The sequence below is a fragment of the Alosa alosa genome, unplaced genomic scaffold (genome assembly GCF_017589495.1).
Source record: "Alosa alosa isolate M-15738 ecotype Scorff River unplaced genomic scaffold, AALO_Geno_1.1 AALO_1.0_unplaced_9, whole genome shotgun sequence".
Taxonomy (NCBI): Eukaryota; Metazoa; Chordata; class Actinopteri; order Clupeiformes; family Clupeidae; genus Alosa; species Alosa alosa.
Window position 1 is genome coordinate 54,292 of NW_025963093.1, and position 26,519 is coordinate 80,810.

Below are 26,519 nucleotides of genomic sequence, written 5' to 3' on the forward strand. Positions count from 1 at the left end.
AAATCTTTTCCAAATCTTTGCAAATCTTTCCAAAGTCTGTCAGTGTAAGGAGGGCTTGTGGTGAAAGTGCTGTGGAGAAATTGCAGGATTGTTTGGCTCTGCCACCTAACCACACCCAGTTTACCTGCTGGGAAACCCTGTAGCTCCGAGCAGGGGGGCTCAGACCAGGATAAATTGTTTGCTCGCCCTCAGTGAAGGTCTTATCCAGATCAAAACCAAGAATAGATTATGTGATCTAATCCAATTTCAGGATCCTTGTTTCCCTTTTGAACAAGCCATTTTCAAGATTTGATCCAATCCGATAGCGAAATCTGGTAACTGAATCCGATAACCGAAATCCAATCACGTTTTTTTTTGAACAATTGGGCCCAAACAATCAAAGCATATGTAAAACTAAAAGCTATGCTACCTCATGTTCGTTTTGCTCGGACCCGTAAATCACCGCTTTTGCGGTTATATTTATAATTATATATCTGCCATTGGAGTCTATGGCAGCCCATAGAACACCTGGCTAAAAGTTCGATTTTTTTGGCAGAAAGTTTCGACACTCCACTGACCACTCACACTTATTTACGGACCTCTAAACCCAGCATCTACGCCACCAACAGGTCAAAATCTGGCGAAAATTAAAATCGTTGGGTCTAAAGTTATGAAATTTGGTACACTGATTCAGCACTGTCCCATGATCACTCTCACCAATTTACAGAACTCTATGCCCAACACTCTAAGCCACCAATGGGTCAAAACTGGATTGCATTAACGCATGTGAAGATTGAACGGTGCATCCGATTTTCACAAATCAGGCACTGTTGGAATCCCTGGACTGACCTAAGTTCAATGACTTCTATTACGTCACTTTCCGCCATATTGAACTCCGCCATATTGATTTAGTCCAAACTCTACTAAAAGTTTCAGCGTTTACAAATTTCATCCGATTTTCACAGAACTTGGAGATGATCTTCAGACCCGAGCGCACAAACGATACTGGTCAGATTTTTTTAATTTCATTTTTGTTTGCTCGTGACAGCCAATCAAATATGGTGATGAAGCCACCAAACAGGAAGTGGACTAACATCTCCGTGGCACTTTGAGTTCATATAACAAAAACTCGATACCATTAGTCGAGACTGTCCCAATCACTCTCACAGCAAATTTTATGCATATACATTGAACACTCTAAGCCACCACCAGTTCAATGCTGGACATGCGTCATCGCGGTGATCCTTGACTCTTTTGTCTGATTTCACAATTGAGGTAGTCTCTGTGTCCTTGGACCATCCCGAGTTCACCGACTCCTATCCCGTCACTCTCCGCCATATTGGATCTCCGCCATATTGGATTTGGTCCAAATACTACGAAAAGTTTCAGCGGTTACAAATTTCATCCGATTTTCACAGAACTTGGCGGAGATGATCTTCAGACCGAGCCGCACAAACAATACTTGTCAGATTTTTTTAATTTCAAGTTTATTTGCCCGTGACAGCCAATCACACATGGCGACGATGCCGCCTAACAGGAAGTGGGCTAACATCTCGGCTATGCTTTAATGTATGAAGTCCAATCTTGGTACAGGGACTTGGTATCTGATTGTGAGGACGCACTACGAAATTGGCATCATGTGGCCTCTATAGGGGACGCTATAATGCAGGAAGTGAGCTCCTATCTTAGCAACGCTTTGATATATGAAGTCCAAATTTGGTACAGGGACTTGGTACCTCATTGTGAGGACACAGTAGGAAATTGGCATAATTTGGCCTCTATAGGGGGCGCTGTAATACAAGAAGTGGGCTCATATCTCACCAACTCTTCGTTGTATGAAGTCCAAACTTGATACATGGACATATTAGCTGATTGTGAAGACATGCAAGGAAAGTGGTCTCATTTGACCTCTAGGGGTGCTGTAATAAAGAAAGTGAGCTCACATCTCAGCAACGCTTAAAAGTAAAATTTACAAAGTAAATGAGCTTATTTCTCAGCCATTCTTTATCCAATTGCAATCAAACTTGATGTGAGTGCTTGCTCATGGCATGGCAATGCCATTCCTGCTATAGCGTTCTGCTTGGCCCCTACATTGCTGCTTGCAGGTATATTTATAAATCCTCTGCCATTGAAGTCTATGGCAGCCCATAGAACCGTCTGGTGAAAAGTTGTGAAATTTGGCACACTAATTAGGCAGTGCCCCATGATTAATTTCACCAAGTTTCAGGTCGGCACCTCGAGCGCTCTAGCGCCACCACCAGGCCAAAGTTGGACGTGCGTTCATGCACGTAACTTCTGACCCGTTGGCCCGATTTTGAAAAATGAGGTACCATTGGAATCCTTCGAGTTCAACGAGTTCAACGCACCCTATGACGTCATTTTCCGCCATGATGGATTTTCCGCCATATTGGATTTTAGTGAAAGTGAAACTAATTTTTCACAGGTCACAAATTTTGTCCGATCAGCACCAAACTTGACATACATGATCTTCAGACCAAGCCTAACAAAATTTGTGGTGTTTTGTCTTCGGAACTTAAACCGTTCACCCGTAATATCCAATCGAAACTTACGGCAAAGCCGCCAAACAGGAAGTGAGCTCATATCTCAGCAACCCATTGATCTATCATAATCAAACTTTGTACATGGACTCGGGACCCAAACAGGGGGACGCTCAAGAAATCTGGTGACCTTTGACCTCTAGGGGGCGCTGTAATTAAGAAACATGCCTTTTGGCCTGTAGCTGCTGTTGTGCTTAGAATTAAAACGCACTAGTGGTGTCTGGTAATACTGTTGAAGGTCCTTAGGCCGACCCAAGCCAACTTGTGATGTCATCATTATTGAATCGGCTGCCATATTGGATTTAATCAAAAACACGTACAAGTTTTCGCAGGTCACAAATTTCAGCGGATCCTCACCAAAATTGGCAGATACCATCTTCAGACCATGCCTTATCAGTGCATTGCTTTCTGGAACAATTGACAGAAGCATTCGGCTGTAACAGCCAATCGAAATTTGCGGCGAAGCCGCCAAACAGGAAGTGAGCTCATATCTCAGCAACACTTGCATGTATCAAAGCCAAACTGGGTGCATGGACTCAGGACCCAATCAGGGGGACACTCAATAAATCTGGTGACCTTTGACCTCTAGGGGGCGCTGTAATTGAGAAACATGTCTTTTGGCCTGTAGCTGCTGTTGTGTTTGGAATTAAAATGTACTAGTGGTGTCTGGTAATACTGTTGGAGGTCCTTAGGCCGACCCAGGCCAACTTGTGATGTCATCGTAATTGATTCGGCCGCCATGCTAGATTTAATCAAAAACATCAAAAAGTTTTCACAGGTCGCAAATTTCATCTGATCTTCACCAACATTGGCACAGACCATCTTCAGACCATAACCTATCAATAGGCCCTTTCACACTGGCGAAATCGCCGCGATTTTATGTACCAGAATCGCGGAACGACTGTCCCTTTCACATAGACCGAGGCGGAACGGCGGGACAAAGTGTCTTGCCAAATTTACTACCAAGCCCCTAGACATTTTGCCGAAGTTTTTTAGTTCGGCACCAGTGTGAATGGGTCAAGGCGAAAGGGGAATCTGGGCGGGCATTTCGATGCTATGTCCAGCCCACCACAGGAGATTGCAAAAAAATCTAACTGATCAAAAGCAGCAATAGCAGAGACAGAACATTATGTCAATCTATAAATTTACAAAGTCTCCAGTCATTCAATGCCTGCTAGAGTTGACTGTAGCTTGGAATGCAATCAGTTGCCATAATAGGCTATCCTAAAATCCAGCGAAAAAACAAAGCATGAACTCACGAGCGTCTGTCTGCCCTAGATCCTCTGATTGTAATGCTTACAGATATTTAGGCGATATTTGTAACATTTCTTTTGTATTTGGCCTGTTATAAAATCGTGTAGAGCTATTGAACAATTCAAACACATTAGGAACCGCAAAGTTGGAGAAATGCATAAAGACATTGCTGCAAATTTAAAACCGGATTACTCTGGAATGGCTAACTGTACAGGGGCACACCTTTGTGTTCGGTACGGTCTGCTGTTTATTCTGATATATGGTTAGTCATGTGTTGAGGTAAAGTTCGCTAAGTAGGTCTATTCCAAGATGAATGGGTAGGGAGACGGGCGCAAAAAATATGATTACATTAAAGTTACCTTTCTCGCGAACCGTTTAACTAACCACTAACATCGTTTAAAAGCTGAGAAAAAGCTCTTTCGTGTGATACATGTGATGTCTGTGATAATAGGCTACTTCGCAAGTAGTTCAGCAAATTTGGGTGGGACAGAATACCTATACAGAGCAGCTCTGGCCATATCGGTTCTGGCTCACATGATGTAGCCTATGCTTTAAATGCATTATCGCTTCACTACCCAACACGCGAACAAGAAAGAAAAGAAAAAAGAAACCAATGTGCTTATGTCGCAATTTTCGATAGGCCCAGGCCTAGAGAAAAGACAGCTATGGTAACTTAACAATTAGGATTTGCTTTGCCTACACTGCTGTTTGGTTGTCCCAAACTTTGAGACGATCCATACTCGCATTAACTGAATCTTATCAACCCGAACTGCGATGTTCCAAACAGAGTGACAGAACATCATGACGAGCACTAGGCCTACGCTTACATTTTTTATGACTGAATGGAACGTTGCGTTTTTAAGCGCCAGAAATGCTCATCACGTTGTGTGACAAAGTTTACACCAATCATCATCTTCTGATGTATCCTTATGTTGAGATGTCCATTCTCTTTGCCCTAGGCTATCATTTGTCTTGTGAAGCATGTTTCAATTAAGACAATACACAAGCTATTTTTTTTATTGTTGTAATATCGAATGATTTCATGAATAAATTGTACACACAGTGCGTACAGGTTTACGGCTGGCGGCGCCACTGACCAAGGCCACAGCAGCCTGTGAACCTCTGATTTCCAAAGGGAAATCACAGCTTAACGCTAAGGGCAACTCTTCTTCTTCAATTTCCCTTCCAAATTACTTTTTATTGTCTGAAGATTGTTGTTTGTTTTATCAATCTTTTATTTTTTGATGTGAAACTGATGACAACATGTTCCATCCAGTTAATTCTAATGCGTCGTGCAAAGGGCAGGGCAGGGCAGGGCAGGGCAGGGCAGGATGGGGTGGGACGGCTGGGGGTGATTAGGTGGGGCTGGCTGGCATGGAGGCGGTGGCAATACTCAGCCCTGTTTCAGCCCTGTTGATCCCAGGTGTCTGCTGAGTTCTTTTTTGTCACCGTGGCTACTCCGGCCTATTCTGCTTGGCCCCCTCATTGCTGCTTGCAGCTATATTTATTATTATTATTATTATTATTATTATTATTTTATGTAAAGCACTTTGGTGCAATGCTATTGCTTTGAAATGTGCTATTTAAATACATTTGACTTGACTTGACTTGACTTGACAATTATACGTAATGTGTGTGTGCGTGTTTATCAATTATCCCATATTTTTCTAGGTTTCTTACGTATTTTAACTTTTTCCCCGCTATCTTCCCATTCTAATATTTCCACATAAAATATCATGCATTTTAATATTCTCATAACATTAGCCCTACCATCGAACCCGTCAGTCCCTGTACTGTTGTCCTGTTGCTACCCCCTTGCCCTTCCACCAAAATGAAGCAATAAGCTCTGAGAGGCTGTAGGTTAACAGCTAAGGGGCGTTGTTAGGCACGACGCACTAGCGGAGTGACTCGAGTGGCTTATTGCTTTTCTAAAACAGTTGCTATAAATACCTTGCAAAGTTTCATAAAGTAAAGGCAAAGCAATGAGAAATGTAACGATTTATTCCAAGATAATCATTCTTCCGCCAAGAAATATATTTCCTCTATCTGAATGGTTGCCAAGCAACGTCGAGACGCAGCTACTTTAACTTTTGTAGCCTATCAAGTTATGGTAGCGCAGTAATATAGAACAAAATGCGGTCATGGTGTATGTTTGTGCTGGATTTTACAACAGCATCGAACGTGATTCAGCCAATCACAATTAAGGACCGTAACTATCAGTTTTTTTAGAACAGATGTTTTCATCTGATAGCAGGATTTGATGACAATCTGTAAGCAAAGACACATTAGGCCTAGTTTCACACCTCATTTAGTGCAGCAGTTTTGTAGTCTGAATTCTTGCTGTCAGTAAAGGGAAAGCAACAGAAAGACAAATGTTGAAATGTTCCTGCATTTTGGATGAGAAACCCAAGAGATCTCCCTTATTTTCAATGCTCAATGTTGACAACTATGGTGTGTGTGTGTACGTGTGTGTGTGTGTGTGTTAGCCATCAGCACACTCTGCTCACTGTTTTGATGGGGATGTTCTCTCCTTTTCTCCTCTCTTCTTGTTTGCAGATATCAGTTATCTCACCCTAGACCCAAACACAGCACACAAAAGAGTCTCCCTTTCTGAGTGCAAGAGAAAAGCAGCATTTGTGGAAGTGGAGCAACCGTATCACGAACACCCAGAGAGATTTCGCTTTGCGTCTCAGGTATTGTGTGGAGAGAGTGTGTCTGAACAATGCTACTGGGAGGTTGATTGGAGTGGGTTTGGGGCTCATATAGCTGTGGCCTATAAAAGCATCCAGAGGAAAAGCTTGCGTACAGCCAAAAACATGGGAAAGGATGGCAAGTCCTGGACTCTGGCCTGTCGTCCTGACAGTTACTCTACCTGGCACAATAATAAAAGCACTAAAATAACCATCCCCCGCAGACCCTCGAGAAGAATAGGGGTCTACCTGAACTGGCAGGCTGGCATTCTGTCCTTCTACAGTGTCTCGCCTGACTCATTCACCCTCCTCCACACATTCTACACCACATTCACTGAGCCCCTCTATCCAGGGTTTAAGCTGATGTCTAAAGGCTCCTCAGTGTCCCTCGTATAAGACACACAATCACCAATGAAAAGGACTGCAGCACAACCAGTATCTTGTGCATGGCTCTAAAGTGATGATTGTGTCTTAATTGTAAAACATATCTACATTAGACTGGTATTGACTTAGAAAGTTGAACTAGTTCCTCAGAGGGGAACAGAGGGTGGTGAAAACTACCCAATGCATCATCGGTTCCTCATTCCCCTCCATTGAGGCCATCCAGGGCAAGCAATGCTTGTGTAAGGAGCACAGCATCTTCAAAGACTGTTCTCACCCCAACCACAGACTGTTCACCCCACTCCCCTCTGGGAGGCGTTACAGGTCTCTCCGCACCCAAACCAGCAGATTCAGAGGAAGCTTCTTCCCTGCAGCATTCACCCTACTGAACTCTAGCTGTGCATCCCAGTGGCAACCTTATGCATTCAAATGTTTGTTTTTTCCCAAAAACATACGCACAATTGTTCATTCTACCAGCGGGCACAATTTAAAATTCATCATTCTGCCAACGTAAGATTGTTTGTTGAGTTAACAGTGATGTGATTGACCCAACTCCAAAAATACTGGTGTCTTTACTAACAGTTTTTAGCTCAACTTAGTACAAAATGTTGACTTTTCTAACCTTACTTAACCTGTTAATTAACCTTACTTTAAAAAAACATGCAAACCGATTGCCCTTGAAGTTTGATTAAGAACATTTTAACCTTACTTGGTCATTACAAGTAAAGTATATTATGTGTTTATTAATCACTACATGTGTATTGAAGGGGTGCTAACCAGAGGCTGACACATCCCCGGGTTCAGAAAGTAAAAGTCCTGCGAAGTATTTGATCCAATAATAATAAAAAAAGCTTACAAAAACTCAGAATTCACTGGCAACCTTATGCATTAAATAGGAATTCTCAGTAGTGTAAGTGTACTACACTAAGCAAGCATTTGTTTGCACAACTTGCAATTCCTATTGCAGATTAGTCTGTAATTTCAAGGCAATCGGTTTGCATGTTTTTTTTAAACTAAGGTGAACTAACTAACCTCACAGTTGTTGGATTCTCTGGTTGTTGCGTTGTGTTTTAGTTCTAATGTCTGTATTGATGATGGTCAATAAAGCTTGACGGCTGGATCAGGATCGGCGATTGGATGATGATTTATTGTAGATGGTACAACAATGAATAACAGAGCACAGGCTAAGTCTCGAACAGTAAAACTGTGCACAGTCTAACAGTTGAGGTTGTTATTAGAAGCGGGCTCCCTGAGCTTTCTGACAGAAGATGCTCCTCGAGTCGCTTCCACGATCCGTCCCAGAGTCAGAACATACAAAGCCTGTTAAACTAAAACATACAAACGTCAATCATGCCAACGTGGCAGGCGCCAACTAGTGTACAAAACCGGCTCTGGCCAGATGGAAATACTAGCCTAAACAGAACAGCATGCTATCTCCCTCGGCCCATGTTATCACTGATATTCCTCGGATGTTCCTAAACACAGGGCCATATGACCTTCTTGATGGTAAACAGACGCAGGCCTAAGACAAAGTTATGTACAATGGTATGGCCCTCTCCCCAGAAGTAACATATGAACACATCAGAATGCAGTGAGAATACCCCAGAATTATACACAGTGTAGCAAAACTTCAGCAATTCAAGTATAGTTCACTTGATTTCAATTATCATGTTTACCTTTCCACCTCAATATTACATTACACTCATTTTAGGAAGTAATCTCAAAAGGCAAAATCAACATAATCAACAAAAGACAAAAACTGAGTAATACTAACTAAACATTTTAAGTAAGAATAGCTATTCGATTTTATAGTGTACAATATACACGTTATTGGTGAAAGTTTGTCATAATTCAAGTAAATTCGATTTAATATTTCACTTGAAATTATGTTGCACTGATGCCTGACTCCTGGAGTTCTCGTTCGTGTTTCCGTCTCATCCTCTCCATCTCTTTGTCTTTCTCATACAACATGTCTTTCATTCTCTCAATCTCCATCTCCTGCTTTCGTTGTCTATCTTTACTTCTCTCTCCATCAGTCTCACTTCTCTCTCTACTCTGTTTCAGATCATTAATTATCTTCTCTTTCACTCTGAGATCCTGACGTAACTTTTCAATATCTTTGCTCTTCTGTCTGATGAACATTGCCTCCATCTTCTCTTGCTTAATTCTGATGACTCTCTGTTGTTCAGGCAAGATGATCTTCATGAGGTTTCTCTCTGCTTCAGCTCTGGCGTCTCTCTCATACCTCTCTCTTATCTCCTCTCAAACTCTTCTTTTACTCTCTCTTTCTCCATCTCTGCCACTCTCATTTTCTCCTTCTCCTCCTTCGGCTGCCTCTCCAACTCTCTCCTCTTCTTCTCATTCTTTTCATTCTGCTATTCTCCCCTCTAACATAATGATCTTCACATCTTTTTCTTGAATTTCTCCCTTCGTTTTGTTAAGAACGCTTCTAACCACTGAGTTGGAAGCCTGGGCTTTTAGCTCAGTGGTTAGAGCGCTCGACTCCCATGCCAGTGGCGGGTTCGAGGGCCGTGAGCGGCGGACGAACCGACCTCTGTTATACTCGGTATTTGAAAAATCCTGGCTACGGCCCGAGTTCCACCACCTGGGCTGGAAGCAGCTCAAGAATCTGAATCAGAATCAGAATTATTTGTAACAGCCTTACTGAACAAGGGATTTTCTGTGCATGGATGTTGACCAGTTCTTGGCCCCTCAGTGTAAAATATGGCCCCTTTCTGGCCCGTCTTAGAAAAATCCTGGAACCGACACTGGTCATTGGACAAGTCCAACGTAAATTAAAAGCTCTGTGTTTTCAAGTGCATATGCAACATAAAAAGGACATACAACAAGGCTTGAAGCCGACATACCACATTCACGCAGTAACCTGAGCGGAGGCTAAAGTGCTTAATACATTCATTTTGCACAACAAAATGAATAGGTTTTAAAACAATAGACAAGTGGTCAGAATGGAATGCTAATAAATATTTCTCTGGCAGTGGGGAGAGGATTTAGGCTGGGTAAACCCTGCCTGATCTGCCGGCGATTTGGATTTCGCCCTGCAGCTCAGGCTGGAAACCTGCACATCTATCTCTCCTGCTTCCTGTCCACGTTTGCTGGGTCCAATCCCAAACTAGCGTATCCACCAGGTGCACTCGGATCGTTGGTCTGATTGGTTGAAGGACTATCCAAGCGTACAGAGTCACTTGAACTATGCCCATTGATCACGCCTCTTGTGCAGTAGAACTGCAGAGCAGACTCCCCAGACTAATGTGCAATCTCAAAAGATAGCCAGAGAGCTTAGATAGCCAGACTAGAAAGAATTAGTTCTTGTTTGATTCTACATGGTAAGGCCCTGGGGATTCTGCATGGTTATGGATATGGTAATGGTTAGTCGGTAGTGGGGTTGGTTTCGCGTGAGAGAAGATAACAGTAGAAAAAGGACAAGACGAAGCAGAACGAACAACGAGGAGGAAATAAATAAAGAAAATTGTTTTAAACAATTAGTAGTAAGCCTAGTTCCAGTTGGTATAGCGGCTATCCAGATAGCAAAATTATTATGGCTCACATTTGGCCCAAGACTGGCTTGCCATTTTGGTAAAGCTCTGGGTGGATAAAAACATAAATGTAAGATGGATCAGGTGATCCTGGATAGCAAAAAACATGGGATTTCCAAATCCGGATCATTTTGATCCAGATTATTTATTTTTTTTAAACTGGGCCCAGGAGGATCAGAGTTCAGCTGGACTGGGGCAGAGGAGAGCTATCATTCTCTGACCCTGTTCATAACACACATATACTCACTCTCACACACACCTTCACTTAGAGAGTGTTTCTGTACTTTAATATTTCTCTGAAACACTATAATTTGAGGATCTTACCAGCTTCTGTAGCAGTGCCAATCATCAGCCTTTCTCTGGACCTGCAATCACTGAAAACAAAATAAAGTATAACAATACATTGGTATGGGTATTGATAGGAGTCATGCTGAAATAAGATAATCATCAGAACATAATCTTGGTGTATATTGTATCATATCTTATGGTCTTCAGACAGCTCCCATTACCATAGATGATCAATCATATTTCAATTTTGAGTTCATTATGTGTAGGTTGGGGTGTGTGTGTGTGTGTGGGAGGGTGGGGGAGGGTTATCTGTTTCAATGTTTGTCACAATTCCTAAATTGTGTGCATTAAAAGTCTGAATGATTGGAAGTGAGACGTGCAGAGACAAATTTCCCTCACGGGATCAAAAGAGTATAAATACTTATACTTACATTTAGCACTGCTTTCATTGATCAAATCAGATGATTTCAGAATAGAAAAGACACATGCCAAAGGTGCTACATTAATATATAGCATGTCTTTTACATTATTTTGTATATATCGTAACGCCTCCAATTACCACGCCTTTCGTTCGAAAATTCTAAAACAACAATGTTTTTTAATACTTCAAAATAACATTTAATAAATTAACCTTACATTTTTTCAGTAGCCATAGGTGTGTAGATTTGCACAAAATCTGGTTTGGTTCTTACCGGGGCTTTTACTGCCTGAAATATCCGATTTTGTTTACCGTGCTCGGAGGTTAGTGCTGGCCTGGTGGGTCGTCTATTTCCACCCTTTAACAAGGCACATGAACGGTTAGACCGAGAATTCTCGTCGCAAATCAAAATTCCACTGGAGCTCCAAGCGGATTTGTACACGCAGCCTTACAACACTGTTTTACAGCTCTTCGAGTCACAGTATTTTTGGTACATAGCTAATTTAGATACACCTATGGTGTGGGTGCTTGCGTTTCTTTAGGAATCTGCCGTCTTGGTTTGTATAGAAATGAATATTAAGTGACACATACATGTAAGAGAGCGAAAATAGGCAGCTTATAGCCCTGTTGAGACGTGTGGCTTGGTACGCAGCATTTTCTTATTCAAACACAAACAATCTCCAAACTTGAAAGTGAAGGAAGCTTGAGTTTGAGACGGCCTCTACAACAAAGATCATTTTTGAGAAGAGAAAATGGCATCCAAATCATTTTCAGAGGAGGATTTCTGCTGTCCTGTGTGCTGTGACATTTTCAAAGACCCTGCCGTCCTCACTTGTAGTCACAGTGTGTGTAAAATTTGTCTTCAGAAGTTCTGGGAGAGCAAAGGATCCAGGGAATGTCCCATCTGCAGGATGAAGTCATCAAAGGACCCCCACCCTAACTTGGCTCTAAGGAACCTGTGTGAGATCTACCTACAGGAGAGAGGTAAGAGAACTTCAGCAGGATCTGAGGTGCTCTGCAGTCTGCACAGTGAGAAAATCAAGCTCTTCTGTCTGGAGGATAAACAGCCTGTTTGTGTGGTGTGCAGAGACTCAAAAACACACAAACACCACAACTTCAGTCCCATCAGTGAGGCTGTACAAGATGTTAAGGTAAGACTATTCACATGTGGCGATGAGTTTCAGTGTTCTCATATGATAGGTGTCATGATTAATTAATATTCAAGTAATAATTTAGATAATGGTCTAAATGTGAATATGTGTTTTCCATATCTCATTCTCCTTATTCACCCGGTGGCCAGAACGAGGCTACAGGGTACACTTGCCATTACACCTCAGTCCAGCAGATGGTGGTAATGCACTCCGTTTGAAAAAAAAAGCTCACTGAAAAGGAGGAAGGGTTCGCTGGCCTGTTCTTCTTCTTCAGTGAGTTTTTTTTGGCAGTTTGCAAACGGAGTGCATTACCACCACCATCTGCTGGACAATGGTAAGTGTACCCTGTAGCCTTGTTCTGGCCGCCGGGTGAATAAGGAGAATTATGGACAATTGCATAGCTTATGCTGTCATGTACATAATGACATATTGGTCCTAGCTACACACAAGCTACACACGTGAACAAATGTTTTCTTCCAGGAGGACATCAACCTCAAACTGGAGGCTTTAAGAACAAAACTAAATGCCTTTGAAAAAGCTAAACTCATATGTGACCAAACAGCAGCCCACGTTGAGGTGAGAAATAGATGGATAGGAATGAATGAAGATTACATGTGTTAGCTGTTTTCAGATCTACAGAGATCAGGAGAAGTTACAAACACACAAGAGAGAGAATAAAAAAGAGATAGAAAAAAAGAGAGATTACTAATAGCTTTTATCTGAGATAATGTGACGACACTGTGGCCTGAAAAACTTCAAATACAAGTTACATTTTTATTACCATTTCCAATGATGTCAACAACATTTATGGCATGGTGGGTTGATAGCATAAGTTTTGTTTCCTTAGCAACCTTGATCATGAGTAGGCTAAACAAAACTAACTGACTAAGTAGGCTATGTTGGTTACTGAAATCAACATTAATAATAAGCCATTGTTAATTCAAATAGCGTCGAAATACAGTGTTTTTGTCATTGTCATCATGCTTTCAACTGTTACTGTAAGTATTTCTTCCCCAATTTGATTCAATCACTATTACTTGGTTGGTGCACATTTCATGCCCAATGTCAGTGCAAAGTCCTTGGATACTGTTACAGGCTACACCAGACAAGCAACTGAACTGTACCTTTAATGATAAACCTTTCTGATGGTTTATTATCTGTTAATTCAGACTCAGGCCCAGCACACAGAGAAGCAGATCAAGGAGGAGTTTGCGAAGCTTCACCAGTTTCTACTAGATGAAGAGGCAGCCAGGATAGCTGCACTGAGGGAGGAAGAGGAGCAGAAGGGTCAGATGATGAAGGAGAAGATTGAGAAGATGAGCAGAGAGATTTCATCTCTTTCAGACACAATCAGAGCTATAGAGGTAGAGATGGGAGCTGATGATGTCACATTCCTGCAGGTAAGATACAGTCTTGTGACTGCATTACTTCATGGAGGAAACTGCCTCCTGGGATATTATCTTTTTGTTCCTTCGGATGCTTTTCTTTTTTGGCATATTATAATTTCTACATTTTCTTTTCCTCTGGTGCCCGGGCTGCCTTTAATTGTAAAAACTGAGCAAAACCACATTTATTCGTCCCCTTTTTGATATTTCTTTTTTTCTTTTTCTATTTTTGTTTGTCCCATTTTGAAAATTAAGTTGTGGCTTTGTCATAGGCTGGATGGCCTCTATTGCACCTTTTCCAGAGAATGTAACCGTAATACTTTGTATTGCTTTGTAAAAACTGTGTATTTATTTTCATAGAACTACAAGAGCACAGTGGAAAGGTGAGTGATCTGCCTCCTGTCTCTCTCTCTTCTCTGTGGTTCTGAACCCAAACCTACAGCAGCACTGACTCCTGGATGTTATTCCAGAGCCCAATTCACACTGCAGTGTCCAGAGAGGGTTTCAGTAGCTCTGATCAATGTGGCCAAGCATCTGGACAACCTGAAGTTCAGAGTCTGGGAGAAGATGCAGGAGACTGTCCAATACAGTATGTTCAAATACACACACACACACACAATCACACACACACACACACAATCACACACACACACACACACACACATACACACACACACACACACACACACACATACACACACAAACACACAATCACACACACACACACACACACACACACACACACACACACACACACACACACACACACTTTAACCATGCATTTATGTCCACTAGTGCAGTGCCCGTTCAAACATGCCATTCCTGAAGAAAACCCAGTAGCTCAATTACATGCCCACAGGTATGCCTGCTTTAGAAATAGGATGATAGGGAAACATCATTCCAGCTAAGCATTCATTACATTACATTACATTACATTTGGCTGACGCTTTTTTAACCAAAGCGACTAACAACATGGTAAACAGTAAGTTTTAGAACAATTCTCACAATTTTAGGACAGTTTAAAAACATTAGAGTACAGTAAGAATAAGTCGTCGGTGAGTGCTGTTTTAACAGTTACTTGTCAGTTTAAAACGGCTGGTGAGTGCTAGGATCAGTAAGACTTCTTGTAAGTGTTGCTATGAGAGTAGATGTTTTTCTAAAGAGCTGGGTCTTCAGGAGCTTTTTGAAAGTGGAAAAGGATGTCCCTGCCCTTGTAAGAACTGGCAGTGTGTTCCACCAACGAGGAACAACAGATGAGAAAAGTTTGGATTGGCTTGGCATGAGGGCATTCAAGTAGGTGGGAGCAGAGCCGAGACTACTTTGTAGGCAAGCCGTTAGAGACTTGAATTTGATGCGGCCGCCATAGGTAGCCAGTGTAGCTGGATGAGCAGCGGGTAACATGTGCCCTTTTGGGTTGGTTGTAGACCAGGCGCCCGCCCTGGGCGTTCTGGATCATCTGAAGTGGTTTCACTGGGCGCAGGCTGGGAGACCTGTCAGGAGGGCATTGCAGTAGTCGAAGTCGTGAGATGACTATTGCCTGAACCAGAAGTTGGGTAGCATCTTGAGTCAAGTAAGTCCTGATTTTCCATTATGTTGTAGAGTGCAAAACGGCATGACCGGGCGACTGAGGCAACATGATCTGAGAAGTTTAGTTGGTTGTCAAGAACAACTCCTAGATTTCTTGCAGTCCTGGTCGGTGAAACAGACAGGGAGTCAAATTTGATGTTGATGTCGTGGGTGTATGGTAGGTTTAGCTGGGATGACCAGCAGTTCAGTCTTTGAGAGGTTCAGCTGGAGGTGGTGTGCCTTCATCCATGTAGCTATGTCTGAAAGGCAATCCGAGATCCGTGCTGAAACCAGGGGTCGCCAGGTGGAAAGGACAGATAGAGCTGTGTGTCGTCTGCATAGCAGTGGTATGAGAAGCCGCATGCGAACGGATAATCTGTCCCAAGGAGGTGGTGTAGATAGCAAGAGGAGGGGGGCCCAGCACTGAGCCCTGGGGGGGACCCCTGTGGTGAGATGGTGAGGTTCGGATAGCTGACCAAGCCATGATACGTTAAACGAAGCGTCCTGTGAGGTAGGATTCAAACCAGGAGAGAGCAGAACCCGAGATTCCCATGTCAGCGAGTATAGAGAGAAGGATACGGTGATTAACCGTGTCAAAGGCAACCGATAAGTCAAGCAGAATGAGTACTGATGACGGCGGTCGCCCTGGCTTTTTTAAGGCTTCTGTTACAGACAGCAGAGCCGTTTCGGGTAGAATGGCCGCTTTTGAACCCAGACTGATTTGGATCCAGAAGGTTGTTCTGTGAAAGGAAGTCAGAGACCTGTTTGGAGACTGCTCGTTCAATGCCTTTGGATAGGAAAGGCAGTAGTGAGACAGGGCGGTAGTTCTGCATTACCACCACCATCTGCTGGACAATGGTAAGTGTACCCTGTAGCCTTGTTCTGGCCGCCGGGTGAATAAGGAGAATTATGGACAATTGCATAGCTTATGCTGTCATGTACATAATGACATATTGGTCCTAGCTACACACAAGCTACACACGTGAACAAATGTTTTCTTCCAGGAGGACATCAACCTCAAACTGGAGGCTTTAAGAACAAAACTAAATGCCTTTGAAAAAGCTAAACTCATATGTGACCAAACAGCAGCCCACGTTGAGGTGAGAAATAGATGGATAGGAATGAATGAAGATTACATGTGTTAGCTGTTTCAGATCTACAGAGATCAGGGAGTAGTTACAAACACACAAGAGAGAGAATAAAAGAGATAGAAAAAAGAGAGATTACTAATAGCTTTTATCTGAGATAATGTGACGACACTGTGGCCTGAAAAACTTCAAATACAAGTTACATTTTTATTACCATTTCCAATGATGTCAACAACATTTATGGCATGGTGGGTTGATAGCATAAGTTTTGTTTCCTTAGCAACCTTGATCATGAGTAGGCTAAACAAAACTAACTGACTAAGTAGGCTATGTTGGTTACTGAAATCAACATTAATAATAAGCCATTGTTAATTCAAATAGCGTCGAAATACAGTGTTTTGTCATTTGTCATCATGCTTTCAACTGTTACTGTAAGTATTTCTTCCCCAATTTGATTCAATCACTATTACTTGGTTGGTGCACATTTCATGCCCAATGTCAGTGCAAAGTCCTTGGATACTGTTACAGGCTACACCAGACAAGCAACTGAACTGTACCTTTAATGATAAACCTTTCTGATGGTTTATTATCTGTTAATTCAGACTCAGGCCCAGCACACAGAGAAGCAGATCAAGGAGGAGTTTGCGAAGCTTCACCAGTTTCTACTAGATGAAGAGGCAGCCAGGATAGCTGCACTGAGGGAGGAAGAGGAGCAGAAGGGTCAGATGATGAAGGAGAAGATTGAGAAGATGAGCAGAGATTTCATCTCTTTCAGACACAATCAGAGCTATAGAGGTAGAGATGGGAGCTGATGATGTCACATTCCTGCAGGTAAGATACAGTCTTGTGACTGCATTACTTCATGGAGGAAACTGCCTCCTGGGATATTATCTTTTTGTTCCTTCGGATGCTTTTCTTTTTTGGCATATTATAATTTCTACATTTTCTTTTCCTCTGGTGCCCGGGCTGCCTTTAATTGTAAAAACTGAGCAAAACCACATTTATTGCGTCCCCTTTTTGATATTTCTTTTTTCTTTTCTATTTTTGTTTGTCCCATTTTGAAAATTAAGTTGTGGCTTTGTCATAGGCTGGATGGCCTCTATTGCACCTTTTCCAGAGAATGTAACCGTAATACTTTGTATTGCTTTGTAAAAACTGTGTATTTATTTTCATAGAACTACAAGAGCACAGTGGAAAGGTGAGTGATCTGCCTCCTGTCTCTCTCTCTTCTCTGTGGTTCTGAACCCAAACCTACAGCAGCACTGACTCCTGGATGTTATTCCAGAGCCCAATTCACACTGCAGTGTCCAGAGAGGGTTTCAGTAGCTCTGATCAATGTGGCCAAGCATCTGGACAACCTGAAGTTCAGAGTCTGGGAGAAGATGCAGGAGACTGTCCAATACAGTATGTTCAAATACACACACACACACACACAATCACACACACACACACACAATCACACACACACACACACACACACATACACACACACACACACACACACACACACATACACACACAAACACACAATCACACACACACACACACACACACACACACACACACACACACACACACACACTTTAACCATGCATTTATGTCCACTAGTGCAGTGCCCGTTCAAACATGCCATTCCTGAAGAAAACCCGTAGCTCAATTACATGCCCACAGGTATGCCTGCTTTAGAAATAGGATGATAGGGAAACATCATTCCAGCTAAGCATTCATTACATTACATTACATTACATTTGGCTGACGCTTTTTAACCAAAGCGACTAACAACATGGTAAACAGTAAGTTTTAGAACAATTCTCACAATTTTAGGACAGTTTAAAAAACATTAGAGTACAGTAAGAATAAGTGCGTCGGTGAGTGCTGTTTTTAACAGTTACTTGTCAGTTTAAAACGGCTGGTGAGTGCTAGGATCAGTAAGACTTCTTGTAAGTGTTGCTATGAGAGTAGATGTTTTCTAAAGAGCTGGGTCTTCAGGAGCTTTTTGAAAGTGGAAAAGGATGTCCCTGCCCTTGTAAGAACTGGCAGTGTGTTCCACCAACGAGGAACAACAGATGAGAAAAGTTTGGATTGGCTTGAGCGCATGAGGGCATTCAAGTAGGTGGGAGCAGAGCCGGAGACTACTTTGTAGGCAAGCGTTAGAGACTTGAATTTGATGCGGGGCGCCATAGGTAGCCAGTGTAGCTGGATGAGCAGCGGGGTAACATGTGCCCTTTGGGTTGGTTGTAGACCAGTGGCGCCCGCCCTTGGCGTTCTGGATCATCTGAAGTGGTTTCACTGCAGGCTGGGAGACCTGTCAGGAGGGCATTGCAGTAGTCGAAGTGGTGAGATGACTATTGCCTGAACCAGAAGTTGGGTAGCATCTTGAGTCAAGTAAGTCCTGATTTTCCATTATGTTGTAGAGTGCAAAGCTGGCATGACCGGCGACTGAGGCAACATGATCTGAGAAGTTTAGTTGGTTGTCAAGAACAACTCCTAGATTTCTTGCAGTCCTGGTCGGTGAAACAGACAGGGAGTCAAATTTGATGTTGATGTCGTGGTGTATGGTAGGTTTAGCTGGGATGACCAGCAGTTCAGTCTTTGAGAGGTTCAGCTGGAGGTGGTGTGCCTTCATCCATGTAGCTATGTCTGAAAGGCAATCCGAGATCCGTGCTGAAACCAGGGGTCGTCAGGTGGAAAAGGACAGATAGAGCTGTGTGTCGTCTGCATAGCAGTGGTATGAGAAGCCGTGCGAACGGATAATCTGTCCCAAGGAGGTGGTGTAGATAGCAAAGAGGAGGGCCCAGCACTGAGCCCTGGGGACCCTGTGGTGAGATGGTGAGGTTGGGATAGCTGACCAAGCCATGATCACGTTAAGCGGCGTCCTGAGGTAGGATTCAAACCAGGAGAGAGCAGAACCGGAGATTCCCATGTCAGCGAGTATAGAGAGAAGGATACGGTGATTAACGTGTCAAAGGCAACCCGATAAGTCAAGCAGAATGAGTACTGATGACCGAGCGGTCGCCCTGGCTTCTTTAAGGCTTCTGTTACAGACAGCAGAGCCGTTTCTCGTAGAATGGCCGCTTTTGAACCCAGACTGATTTGGATCCAGAAGGTTGTTCTGTGAAAGGAAGTCAGAGACCTGTTTGGAGACTGCTCGTTCAATGCCTTTGGATAGGAAAGGCAGTAGTGAGACAGGGCGGTAGTTCTCGACTTGAGCAGGGTTGAGAGAAGCTTTCTTAAATGCTTGGTGTTACCGGGCCATTTTGAAGCGCTGTTGGAAATGTGCGGGAGGTTAGCGAGGCATTTATCACATGTGTGATAGCTGGAGCGATGGTCGGGCTGATGGACTGAAGTAGGCTCGTAGGTATAGGGTCCAGCGAGCATGTGGTAGGACGGCTGCATGTCAGGAGTCTGGACACTTCACTCGGAGAGAGGCGTGAATGCTGAAAAAAGATGTTCCAGCAGTCCCTAGAGGTTGTAAGTCGCGGTATCTGAGTCAGATGTGTTGAGTGGACATGTAGAGAATTGACTGCTGATTGCCGCCACTTTGTTTGTAAAAAATGAGGCGAGGGTATCTGCAGTAAGGCTGGATGGAGGAGGAGGCAGCTGAGGGTTGAGTAGCGATTTGAAGGTTGAGAAAAACTTTCAGTGTCTGTAGCACTGTTGATTTTGTCATGGTAGAAAGCAGTCTTAGCAGCAGTGATGCTGGCTGAGAAGGAGGTCAGGAGTGTCTGGTAGTTTTGAGGTCGTCAGCTAGTTTGGATTTGTGCCATTTCCTCTCCAGCGGCTCTGAGTTTGGTGCGCTTTTGTCCGGAGGGGTATCATTTAGCCATGGATGAGAATGTTTGGATCGAGCTGGCCTTGTGGTAGAGGGCACAGCTCGTCTGGGCTCTGAGGTCAGTGTGGAGCAGAGCGAGTCAGTGGCTTCATTAACCTCCAGAGAGGAGAAGGTGTTGAGTGGAAGGTGGGCCGGAGGCAACCACAGAGGAGAAGTGCGTTGGAGACAGGTTCGGATGTTGCGGCGGAACATGACCATCGGCTGAGGAGCCGGAGGCTGTTCTGACAGGCTGACGTTGAACTGGATGAAGAAGTGGTCAGAAAGATGGAGAGGCGTCACCATGAGGGTGTATAATGAATACTGAATATTATAATATATTATAATATATTAGCCTATAATTAATGTGGCCTTTAATAAATTTAGGCATGGCTGCATGTGACATTTCTACAGATCAGAATGACATAATGACAACTGTTTTGAGTTAAGGCTAAATGTGTATACAGTGGGCATCGCTTTCAAATGACCACTTCAGTTGCGCATTACGAGGCGTGAAGCTGCGTGAAGCTTTAGTACCACTTTCAGCCACTGTGCGTAGCTCTGCCACTGTACATCGCTCTGCCTGCCGCCCCTACTGAAAAAGCAGGAGACTTGCCGAATAATCCCAGCCTACGAATTCAATAACAAAATAAATCATGCATAATTAAACATTACCTCAATTTAGGCTACTTGGGTGTGTCTTAAGGCTTGACTACACGGTGGTAACGAAAATCAAAATCGAAATTTGCTGTCTACATTATTGTCAGTGTTGGGGGTAACGCAGCTACGCAAATCAAAATAGTGGTGTGATAATTGAGCCAGTAGAGAAATAACTGTTCAGAATTAATCTGTAGCCTTGGGTAGGCTTCTGCTGAAAACAATGTTGTTGCCGATTTAATACTATCTGTGACGTTTTTAACAGGCTACTTAATAGAGGCTTAGACAACTATGACCCACGCTTTGGTTTGTGTAAATTAATTTGCCCCTACTTCTTGACTGCAATGTAGTCAATTGACTGCTTTACATGTCATTTTTATTTTCTGTACAATAAACAAATACATCTGCTTTATGCCGCGGAATTACATTCATATTTGGCTGACTTCTGCAGGCGTGCAAAAGCACTGCGCCAGGCCATCCTTAAAACTATTTTTATTTTCGTTTGCCGTAGTGTTTTATTATTTTTTATTCAACAACCTGGCTGTAGAAGTGCAATCCCCAGACAAAGTTTGTCGTGTTAATTCCACTGTTCCCATCGATATTCAGGCTGTCTTCCTCAGTCATCTCCATGGTCAATCTGAAACAACAAAAATAAACCACGAGCCATTTATTCCTTTTTTGAAAATAGGTTAAGTCACAATTACACTCGTTTTTATCATCAGTGATCCTGTTGGCGTTAGCTGTTACCAAAATAGGCTAGTTATTGTGATGGCTGTTTTGCTCAAGCTAAGCTAGTAGCCTAGCCTATATTGCTGGAAAATAATAGTATAACCTTACAGTAAAGTTATCAATCGCTCATTTGCTTATTGTTGTCTCTGAATAAACCAACAGAGATAAAAGCAGAAAAGCAGAGCCTACCTTGAAAAGATTGGGCTGTCCTAGTCCAGGCTGGCAAATCATGTCAAAAGATTGATAGTGAGCAAACCAAAGATCCTTGATTAACGTTACTTCTTGGACTTCTGCATGCCTGGCAAGAATATGGGGTTGTCTCATAGCACTGTTTGATCTGACACAAACAACAATTGACTACTTTTACCACTGCTAGGTAATAATAAAAATAATGAAACGAACATATGATCAATATTGAGCCAACTATATCTTCTTTTTCAGCCTTACTGTAGAAATGAAGTGGCCATGGGAACATAGTGCACCCCATGGTTTCTAAATTTGTGCCATTCAAAATACCTTTTTTCCCTTTAGCAGCCAGTTGACAATTAAGTAGGGAAAGGACAGTCAATTTAGCAGAATCAGCACCTTAATTAATATCATTACCACCTGGGTCTGCTGTGAAAAAATGGTCCTTCGGCTCATATCCTGTCACAGGTTTAGGCCAAATCAGTGTTTTTGTATTTTAAGCATCTCCTGACTTCCAGTTGAGTTGCGGAAATTGACCTGGGACAAATCTGTAAACCGGTGATAAAACAGCATTGCTAGCAGAGCTGAAACCTGTATCAGGAGTAGACCTGGACCACAGTCAGATACCGTATGTCCGCTACAGGCGGATCTAAAGGCTTTTATGCGGATCCGGCCCAAAGGAAATTGCTATCTGGGAAGTTACCTGCAGTCCAGAACACACAGAATATTGCAACAGAAAGTTGCCTTTTATAATCAACTACTATTTGTTCCAACAGCATTCAAACAAAGCCTTTATAAAAGTGAAAAAAAATATATATTCCATAAGAAGTAAAATAAAATACTGTTACTGTAGTAACTGTATCCCAAGCTTCAGCTCCCCACGTCTGTGACAGGCAGACGTGACCCCGCTAAATTCTCAGCTTGTTTATACCCCACACTGAACGTATAAGACCGCTATAGCCTAGCCTACTCTCTGGGATTTAAGTCAAGCAATATAACCATACAAATGTTTCAAAATGAGTAATTTCGGCTTTGTCTGAACTGGCCATTGTAGGCTCACGTAAAAATAAACAAGTAGGCATAGTCCTATCCAATGATATCGGCAAATGTTTGTTTTCCAAAGTAAGAATTACACTTTACCATGCACCCGACAATGAATAGCTCATTACACTTATGTTACTGTTGAGCGTAGGCCTAACTGGTATCATTACAAACATTATTCGGTGTCCTAAACACTGGCATTTTATGGCATTGTGTCATGTAAGGTCGTTGCAAAATCTAGAGAAATGTGTGAGGTGGTCAGCGGGGGATAATTGAGACACACATTGGGAACGCGGGAATGATTCCAAACACCTCCCTTACGATGAGTGGCAGGTGACAGGTCTGAGAATGCTGCGCTATAACGACAGAAGATGATGAATAACTGAATAAAAAGGCCTAGCCTAAATGAATCAAGAGTAAGGCAAAACAAATAGCCTAGTAGCCTAATGAAACATACAGGATTGATGTAGTATCTTGTAACATTATTAAACTAATCTGTTACTATGCCTATGCCTACGTTTGCAAAAGAGAACATTTTAATTTGATTCACAATAATGTTACATTTAATTTACATGTTGACAATGAGTAGCCTAATTTTGGTTGTTGTTGGTGGCATTATTGCATGTTAGTTATGCCTACAATGCAAAATTGCTTCTCGTCACGATTGGAAACTCCTGAAGCCGCATAGGATTTCAAAACAGGCGAAATGCCACAAAACCGGTTTGTGAATAGGTCTGTGAGTTAGGAGTCCTCTTGACTTCTTTTAAGCAGTCACAGCTGGTGGGAAGGTGTGATTTGTTGGGGGCAGGGCCGGATTAACTGGGCACAAATGTCTGATGGCCCCCCCCTGCCCCCCAGTCAACGTGAATCGGGTGGTCAGTTAATAGCCTATGCCGAAATAGTTTTCAACATTTTGAATATTAGTGTCGGGTGATTTAGAAAATGTTCTCAAAGTAGCCTTATGGCTGAAAGCTGCTTGGGATCCCCCTGTCCAAGCAATATATAACCATACAAAGCGGCGCACTCATTGTTTCAAAGAGGTAAATTCGGCTTTGTCAGAACTGAGCAGTGGGCGACACGGCCACGGCATGCCCAATTGAAAATAAATTAACACAACGCAACACAGACCCCAGACCCCTTCTCCGCGTCAGTCACTGACATGAGCGAAAACACAGAACCCGCTTCTCTCCGGCAGTCACTGACAGTAGCCTAGAATAAAATGCATGGGGAAAAACTTCCCATGACAAAGACATCGTAAAAAACACTGAAAGTTAATATTTTGTCACTATAACATACATCTGTCCTTTACTTAATGTGTTATGTTTCCAAGTAGCCTAGTGCGTAATTCTGCTTCATAAAGTTGCACAAATACATTTGCTTATTTCACAGAAAAAAATATAAATAGCCAGTTAGGGTCTACAGTGCAGAGTTGGTAAATTATGGTAGGCCAACTTGGAGTGAACATACAAACAGGGGAAATTCTTTCTCTAGTAGCTGAGTAGCCCTCAGGTGCGCACGTAGAACATAAGGCCGAACATGCAAGCGCCAATGAATGCGTGCTCTCACGACAATCACGCCGTTAAACTTAAATAGGTTAACATCACTCTAAGTTAGCCTTCAAACAAGGAAAACGATGATTTGAAGACATCTGTTTGGCTCTGGGAAGGGCAAGGGGGTAACAACAGGGCAACACAGAGACAGGCCGATGCTTGGGGCTGTTATGAGAGTATTAAAATATGGGATATTCTGAGGAGGAGGAAAACATTAAAAGCGGCAAGACAGCGGGGAAGTTAAAATACGTGAGAAACACGGAAAAAGTTGGCATGCATTGTTTCGGTCCCCGTGCAGGGATTATTTGTCATATTATTAATCACATATGATTATTTGTGAAATTGTGCAAACAGGCAACACATTTGAAAAGGAAGGACTGGTAGCATGCAAGCTCACGGAACGCGTTATCACAGTGTGTGGCTTTGGCGCCAAAGCAGCGCTGGCGGAAGACAGCGTCAATTGGCAGGAGGGTCATGTCTGTTTTAACAATTCTGTCGGACGGTCATTGAACAATTTCTAGCAGGCAAGGGAGGATCATGCAACTTTTGACTGAAGCACTCAAAATTCCTCTGGTGGCCCCTCAATAAATGAACAGTCCCTAGATTGCTGCTGGGCTATATGTCTTGGTTGTCTGTTAACAACTCATTGCCGTCAAGCGCGAGCCTATCTCCAGGGTTGCATCCATTACAAACAAACATGCAATGTGAAGCGTCTGGGATTGGGAAGAGCACTAAATGCTCTACTGAATAAGCACTTAATAATCAAAAATAAACCGGCTAATGAAGTAAACTTGTGACCATCAAAAATTGTTTTATCGCCTGTAACTCCGTGATAACAGGATGTAACAGGAAGGCATTTGGCTGAGCAACGGAGGTTAATATGCTCTATATTTTGTCAAATGATGTCTGTCTATCATCGTTTGCACTCGAGAAAACCAGAATGTTTAATTTGTCCTGCGTTTCTTCTACGGCTGCAAGCGGGATTCACTCGCAGTTAACCAAATATTTCTTTATTAGGGCAGGGCAGGAATATTTCTGGCTATTAAATTATTTCTAAACCAGTCTGCTAAAGTCTGTAATGAAGTCTGTGTAGGGTTTTCCAGGCTCCATTTCTTTTACACGAGACACCCTGCTCACTTGAGCCATCTACGGTTGTTTGGGTTGTTGCAGCGTCTCACTGGGAAAATACAAATTAAAGTTGATACGGCGGATCCCACGCTACGACCAAAGTGAAGCTGGCCAAGTCGAAGCACTGCCCACTGTAGCTTACTGAATAACTTCCTAATGCTATTTGAAGTTTAAAACATACTTTTTATTTTGAGTGGTCACTACATACCCGCGGTTTGATGGCGGATAAGTGCTGTCGCCAGTCTGCAACTTGTCTAGCGTTAGCCTATGTGGCATTAGCCTATCGCTCCATTTCAATTTGGGACCTTGCAGTCGAATTGTCGCTTTTAGTCAAAAGTCTCTTGAAAGTCCAAAGTAGCCTGGGCTATTCGAAAGTGGTCACTACATACCCGTGTTTGTTGGCGTGTTGTTGCAAGTAATCATCAGTGTTGTGCCAGTTCACAGCTTTTCTGAACTAGTTCAAGTTCAGTTCATACATGCTCAAAGTGAACAGTTCACGCTCAAAGTTCACAATTTTAATTCTGAACTAGTTTAAAGTTCAGTTCATTTTACTTTTTCGTGAGATATTCAAATAAATACTTTTTTTCTCACACTCACGAGCTAGAAATCACTATCGTTCTTTGAAGCTGCTCATTGTAGACATTTGCTCATGACACTGCAATTGTGGGTTTCTTACCAGGTGATGAAACTTGCAGCATCCATTTTTTAAAATTGCAGCGCTTTCTCTCACTCTCGCTCCTCCAGCCCTCCGCCCTCTTGTCGTTGCCTGCTACGCGGCGTTGCTATGCCTAACCCGCTATGCTGGTGTAGGCATAGCAGCCACTGAAGAACACACGGGTAACGCAGCGGAAGCCAGTATCAGAGAGGGTTAAAGCTAGTAATCAAGGATCTTTGCCAGTATGCTATTCAACTATTCTCAGCCGGACACTACGTCGCCCGCAATGCATTGCGCACACAATGTTTAAAAACCATTTCTGTCTGGTGATACATGATTTAAGCGGCACCAGCGAAAATACAGGAGGGAGGAACTTTCTCTCGTTGCGTTTCAAAAGAGAAAACAGATGTCACTTAGCCTGGCTAGCGCCACCACTTCTCAAAGAGGCGTGGT

The 26,519-nt window shown here is 42.8% G+C and overlaps 1 protein-coding gene across 1 annotated transcript in view; it reads left to right on the forward strand.

Moving 5' to 3' along the window:
- LOC125290785 (NACHT, LRR and PYD domains-containing protein 12-like) overlaps window positions 1-26,519 on the forward strand; it is a 62,120-nt gene that overhangs the window by 33,363 nt on the left and 2,238 nt on the right. Inside the window, 6 exon segments of the mRNA XM_048237274.1 lie at window positions 6,348-6,484; window positions 11,989-12,273; window positions 12,754-12,849; window positions 13,443-13,673; window positions 14,019-14,041; window positions 14,129-14,247. Of these exon segments, the coding sequence (XP_048093231.1) occupies window positions 6,348-6,484; window positions 11,989-12,273; window positions 12,754-12,849; window positions 13,443-13,673; window positions 14,019-14,041; window positions 14,129-14,247 (891 nt within the window).